This window comes from Etheostoma cragini, chromosome 2, assembly GCF_013103735.1.
Source record: "Etheostoma cragini isolate CJK2018 chromosome 2, CSU_Ecrag_1.0, whole genome shotgun sequence".
Classification (NCBI taxonomy): domain Eukaryota; kingdom Metazoa; phylum Chordata; class Actinopteri; order Perciformes; family Percidae; genus Etheostoma; species Etheostoma cragini.
In genome coordinates this window covers 16,377,284-16,384,301 of record NC_048408.1, presented here as the reverse complement: position 1 = coordinate 16,384,301, position 7,018 = coordinate 16,377,284, and the positions used below count along the sequence as shown (strand labels likewise).

General features: G+C 40.3%; 1 protein-coding gene across 15 annotated transcripts in view; it reads right to left on the bottom strand.

The window, feature by feature from the left end:
• Positions 1 to 5,847, bottom strand: part of camk2d2 (calcium/calmodulin-dependent protein kinase (CaM kinase) II delta 2) — a 35,890-nt gene extending 30,043 nt beyond the window's left edge. For 13 of the 15 annotated variants that reach the window (XM_034858644.1, XM_034858669.1, XM_034858699.1 and 10 more), the window contains exons 1-2: positions 5,425 to 5,846; positions 784 to 878 (exon numbers count right to left, since the gene is read on the bottom strand). In XM_034858644.1, coding sequence (XP_034714535.1) covers positions 784 to 878; positions 5,425 to 5,486 — 157 coding nt within the window. In that variant the 5' untranslated portion in view covers positions 5,487 to 5,846. Of the gene's footprint in view, positions 1 to 783; positions 879 to 5,424 lie in introns of all 15 variants that reach the window. The other 2 variants (XM_034858691.1, XM_034858654.1) reach the window with 1 other exon arrangement.
• Between the last annotated feature and the right edge of the window lie 1,171 nt (positions 5,848 to 7,018).

Here is a 7,018-nt window from a genome sequence, read left to right as displayed (position 1 = left end):
CACACACACACACACACACACACACACACACACACACACACACACACATATACACATACTTGTTCCCAAAGACCCCAGTGGGGGTACGGTGGCCGATAGGGCAAATGCACTGCAACTTAATTAAACACACATAAATAGACAAAACACAAGCAAATTAAGAAAACAACTTAACATTAATTTGACAACACGTGCAAAATTTAGCAAACGTGCTGCAAATACACACATTCCAACCAAATACACAAACACGCTGCAAATACACACACCACAATCAAATACACAAATGCGCTGCAAATACAGAAAAAACACAAAAAGAAAAGCACACAATCCCCAAAAACAAAACAAAAACGCTGCACCTAGATTACACAATGGAAGTTTTCCACGCCTCTAGTGGGAGTGCTAAGTGGAACAACTTGATTTTCGACCCCACAGGGAAAGAGAGGGAGAGAGAGAGAGAGAGAGAGAGAGAGAGAGAGAGAGAGCTGGAATACGTTCCATCTCAGAACGGTACCTCCCCTTTCTCTGCTTTGCAAACAAGCAAAGTGGCAGTTGGTCTTGTTTTTGGGTGATGTGTGCTTTTCTTTTGCATTGTTTCTGTATTTGCAACACATTTGTGTATTTGGTTGTGGTTTGGGTATTTGCAGTGCCTTTTTCTAAATGCTGCGCATGTGTTATCAAATTTATAAAGATGTTTTCTTAATTTGAACTCAGTGACACTTTGGTGCATGTTTTTTTGGGTGTGTGTTTCTGTATGATTGTGCTTCTGTACATGTTTGTGTTTCCTACCTCTGGCAGAAAGCTTCTTAGTGTTGATGATTTTTGCAGCAAATTCCTGTCCAGAGGAGATCTTCACACACCTCCTGACCACAGAGAATGCGCCCCTGAAATAAACACACACAGAATACTTAAGGATATGTTCAACAAGAGGTCTGAGTAACATTATAAGGTGTGAGCTATACCAGCTCATTTACAATCAGAGGGGTGTTTCAATACAGAGGTTTAGAATAGCCGGAATAGAATAGCCTGGATTAGTGTGATAAACATGGCTTGAATAAGCCAGTAAAACCACTTCAAATTGATTTGAAGAAAAAATTGTTTTAGTTTAAGCTTGGCAGGAATCAAGCTTTACAGAAATATATTTCCATGGTAACTTAAATCAAAATTGCTGCAAACTGCCGGATTTGTTTAAAATGAGCTAACTTTACTGAAATACACCTGATTCAAAGAGATATTTTGCTGGTTTAAACCCAGCTCTGTGTCATGGCAGTGTGGGCAGCGTGTGCAGATGAACAAGTGTGCTTTCCGAGCAGCAGAGGTCCGCCGTGGTGCGCCAGATTACACAAGACGGCAGGTTTGTCAGCGGATCTTAGAAGACCTCAGCTGCTCCGAGCTCCGTGCACTGGCACCACGGATGGAAGCCACACACTGTTTATCTAAACCCGCTGCCCACACAAATCTAACACAGACATGGATTGAAATTGTCAAAATGTTCTTTTAACTGATCATTTTATGTCATAAAACAGTACTTAGATGTCATAGATAAGTGAAAAAAACAGCCAAATTAAGTTGTACAGTCACATTTCAACATTACATTTTACAAAAGCATTACTACTCACACAAACACATTCACATCCCCGTGCCAACAGTACACACTGTCCACATCGCTAAACAAGACCATCAGCACCAACACATGTGTCTACCAGCCTTTGTTTAGGTATTGTTTTAAGACATGTGTTGTTCTGGTGTTCCAGGCACATGTTTGAAGATCAAAAACAAGGTTTGCTATATTTAAGGAACAAGAAGAGCAAAGTGCTACATCTCTCATCTCGAAATGCAACCATGGAGTCGCCACCTAAGCTCCGCTTAGCTCTGCAGCCATGCACGTCGTTTTGCTATTCAACCTCCATCTCTTTCTGTGCCCTTTTTCTTTCAAATAATATCTGTTCTCATCCTGTCTAGCTCCAGATTACATCAGATATATCACAAACAGTCAGACACACTAAAATGCAGACACTAGAGAGACAAAGCAGAGAATACTCATTACCTCAAATGAATTGTGTTCTTTCACTAACTGTACTTCTAATGGCTGATAACAGTAGTGTGATGTTTCTGTAAAATGTTATATAACAATATTTGGTTAAATCAGTGTTGCGATATGAGAAATATCTAAAACTTTGACTGTATGTAATCACTGTTGAGTATATAGCATGTGTACCATAAACATGTTGGGCCCTATCTTGCACCTGGCGCAGCACGGCACAACGTAAGTGTCTTTGCTATTTTAAGACTGACACAGTTCATAATTTCCCATACTGTGCCCACATCGTTTAAATAGCAAATGCACCTGTGCCCATTTTCGCGCCCTTCGGCGTGCTGGTCTTACAGGGAGGTGTGTTCATGTGAATTCTTGGCGTATTTCTATCTTGCGGCATAGGGAAGTTATTGCACCATTGACCAACAAAAACCTGGTCTAACATCAATAGCGCAGTGAATTAGTAAAATGTGCCTAGGCTCGTGCACAGTGCGCGCACACTATGCTTGTCTCAAACACACACACACACACAAGAAAGCGCAGCAGCACACACACATGCAAAAGATTAAAAATAAAAATGTTATGCCACAAATCCTCCATCATAATAGCAATGCACCAAGATACAAATGTGTCTGGCTTTTAAAGGGAATGGGAGATGACACTCGGATTGGTTTATTGCATGTTACGCCCAAAACACACCTATGAATTAATGAAGACACAAAGTACAACCCTGAACTGGCACATGGACCATTTTCTCCGCCGTCAAGACATAGACTTAGACAGACTTTATTGCCATTCTACTGCACATTCACAAATACAGTTGAGCAAGATTCCGTTGCAAGGCTCTGGAAAAAGAAAAGAAATAGAAGACAGAGAAAAACGAGAAAGAGAAACAATGTAAATATAAGTATTTGGGGGTGTATCTTAACACCCCCAAAGTCAATAAGATAGTGAAATGCAGCCATGAAATGTGTGGATTCCTGTCAGCACATCATCCAGCATGGCTCAGACAACACACTATCCTGCATTTTGGGGTAGCATGTCAATGTGAAATGCATATGCTAACTGTGTCTTTACAGTGCTCCATGGCGGAACGTACATAGTAGCTGTGCTTTTGTCTTTAAAAGTAAAGAAGCCAAGGTTGGCAACCAAATCATCAATGATAAGGATGTTGCTGTGGGTTTTTTTTAAAGGTCAAATGTGTGGACATTTCTCCCATCTAGCAATCAACTCTCTCTCACCCCGCAGTTCAAAACTATCACGTATTACAGCTATGGTCTCCACACTTTAAAAAGACGGTATTTTGCTCTTTTCAATATCATTTTTCTTTTTCTGGGCCAAGAAGACTCCTGTTCCTGTCATTTAGATTTTGAATACTTGTGGTCCTCCATGTTTCCTTCTTCAAACCTGCCAGGGCCGGGAAGCAGCAATAGCCTTTAGCAACATTAGCAGCACTTGTGAGTTTATCATGTGACAGGGAAAACGTAAAAGGCGGATCAGTGTGTCTTGGAAGTCCCTTACCAGCTAACGTAATTCAAGGTGGCGCATGAATATGGAGCGTCTACCCCAGTTCATGCAAATGCAATTATGAAATTTTAAGCCAAAGGAAACACTTGGAATTGGTGGTAGTGGTGAATATTCATGAAAAAGGACACGTTTGTGAATCGGCAACACAGATTTTGATAATAAACAACTAAAAATGTTGAACACTGGACCGTTAAGTTCTCACACTAACATAGTCAAAAAATTCATAGATAACACTGTATGTAACTAGCTTGGAATAATTTTATCATGTAATAATATAAAAATTGCTTCACAAAAATGAAGAAATTTGCGTAAGGATGTAGAGAAAGACAAGGTTTATTTGGTAACCCAAGGTCACATAAACTCAAAAACTGCTGGGACTGAATATTATCCATTTCAGGACATGGTTTTCAAATGTTGATACCATTTGAATGATGTATTTTCCTTAGTATACCGATGGTTTGGCATCCGTTAGTCAAATCATATACCCATAGCTCACCATTATACAAACCATGTAGTCATGTTTTTTTTATTTTAATGAATTATTACTTTTATTTAATTTAAATCACTGGAAATCCAATTAATTTCCATACATTATTAAAAAGCTAGTAGTTACAAACTTAGTTACAATAAGTTACATACAGTGCGCTCTTTTTTAATCATTCTGCAATTAAACTGCAAAACAACCCAACAATAACATAAGACTGACAGAAACAAATGCAGATTTGATCTTCACTGTGATGGATCAACTTCAGCAAGTTTCAAGGGTCTCCTGTTGGATTTCCATACAGAACGGACTGTTAAGAAATATACGGTATACCCAAAAATTCAAAACTGAATACCGTTTATTTGAAAATAAGCTAAAAATGTGACATATACATGATTTATTGATGTAGTTAAGGAGATAAAACACACTGGTATAGTCCAAGCCAGCTCCTGAATGACAATTTTTCTGGATGTATCTGTATCTTATTTAGTTTAGCAACATTCCCAACATTGTGTGTAGCACTGTGTAAATATCTGCTGTAATCATCGGAAAAAAATTAAACAATAACGATATCCGGTAGGCTTTGCTCAAAACCAGTGTGGTATTTTCATTTCATCACTACCAGCTACTCTACTGGATGTCATTGTGCTCCTCACATTAAAGGGTTCAGGTGAGTTAAAAGGTACTATAAAAGCAATATGGCTGCATTATTAATGACAGATGGTGTGAGATGAACACAGCACAGGGTCATAAATGCAGAGGACTGAGGCTGTAGAGGAGATTTCTTCTTCATCAGGAGGGTGATGAGAGGGTTATAGTACATGTTTTTAATCCCTCTGCTGAGGCTGCACACATATGAGGCTGTGTACACTGACACAGGGTTCTGGGCAGATTTCAGGTCATGACCACACAGGTACAAAAGCATGTCCATGAGCGCGTGCACACACACACGTACGTGGCTCTCTCTGTCTCCCTCTCCCAGGGGTGAGGAATTCCCTGCCTGTGTCTGATAACTGACCGCAGCTCGGTGCTTGGCTGAGGAATGTGTCATCGCCAGCTACATGGTCTGCTGTCGCATTACCGAGTGTGTATTTCTGTCACGCGGGAGGAGGTGGAGGAGGATTTGGGGAGATGGAGGTAGAGAGAGAGGGAATGAGAAATGAGGGACTAAAACAAATAGGATGCCATATTTTCAGGCCTGTATTATAGCCTCCATGATAGTGTATTTCACAGGTCCCATACACTATCAGCAGCTCGCACACTCACACCTACAAAAAACCGCACATAACCCGGAATCCGCGTCCCTAAGCCAAGCGGCCTATTACATAACAGGCTGACATTTCATACAGAGATGATGCCAGATGATAAAAACATGATTCCTTACTTCCCCAGCTCCTCGAACAGCTGATATTCATCGGTAAATCTCGTGCAGATCGTTAACGCCATCCTGAAGTTGGTGACAAGGGGTGTACGGAGACGCGGATAAGGTGCACTCACAAACAGTTGTTAAAACAACCCGGTTTTCTCCTGGACCTGCAAGCCAAACTGAGGGATTCATGCACAGCTGAAGCGCATCGGCGGGAGCTCTGGTGGGATGGTTTCTGCGGCAATTGCACTGCCTGCTTGAGTGCTTCAGTATGGACGAGAGGGCTTCCGGCGTAGTCGTATGCTGTGTCTTAATTTTCTTCACATGCAGCGGCTTGTCACAGCTCGTACGGGTAGCATTTTGTGTGCATTCCGAAATCTGGTGTGTGTTTGTCCAGGGCTGTGAGCGTCGTCTCTCTGCGCGCATCAGACGACGCACTACCGCACCTACCCCCGGCTGTGCGTTCAGTCCCGCCCCTTGGTGCATCCCATAGAATGTATATTATTAATATTAACAGTATATGCTGCATCCTCACACATGCCAATAACAAACAAATGATAATAATAATAATAACAATAATAATAATAATAATAATAATAATGTTACCATTAATAATTATAATTTATATATTAGGTTTAATAATAAACCTCTTTTATGACATTTATAGGGAACGTACCAGGCTCTAGAGATGGGGTCTGAACAAGCTGATCATTTATGCAAGTTATTGCTCACACAAACTGTAGCTATACATGATCTGTTTCTTACGTGTTTTCTCAGAATTGTAGTTGTGCAAGAATATTTTCTTATCACGTGAAAGTAAAGTTGGTGGTAGTTTTCACACACAAGCCTTGATGAGGCATGTGGATTGGGAAAATACTCAAAAAATGTATAGTAGCTGTAAAGATTATTATTTCCTTCTATTCTACACCACCAGCCTAATGTCTTCTGTGTCTCTAGAGACATCTTGGTCAAGTCTTAAAAGAATAACCCTGATGACATCATCTGGGTTATTTCATCTTGGGCTCATAGACTACAAAGGTTGAAAACATTATAAACTGGGGTATTGGAGTAGAACTGAAACTAGGGCTGTCAAAATTAACGGGATGACAATGAGTTAACGCAAATTCCTTTCAATGGCCCACCTTTTTTGACCTGTGATTAACGCACGTGAGTTCTGTATTTTGGTCCCTCACACCAGTTTGCTTTAGGGAACATCAAGCTGTCATCTTAGTTATATTTTTTAAAGAAACCATTGTCTTCATAGTCATCATACTTATAAGATGTGCAGCTTTGGAAGGTTGACACAAATGCAATAAAAAGTGCATGTGCCTTATGTTACAGTGTAAGTTTACTGACTTGCAGACTGGGTTTATTGTTGCCATTGAAATGTTCAACTATTTATAAAATGTCAGATAGTGGTTCCTTGCACAACGTCATAAAATTTGTTTGGATTATTCAAGTGAGAATAAAGTCAGGGTAAGGGCCCGTGTGAAGATAGTGAAGCAGCATCTGTGGTGAAGCTTTGTGATGTTGGATCCAGTCCCATAAGGAAGTGGTGCTTCAAACACTTCTTCATGTGTATCAAAAGAACATCATATCAGTAGCTAGGCTA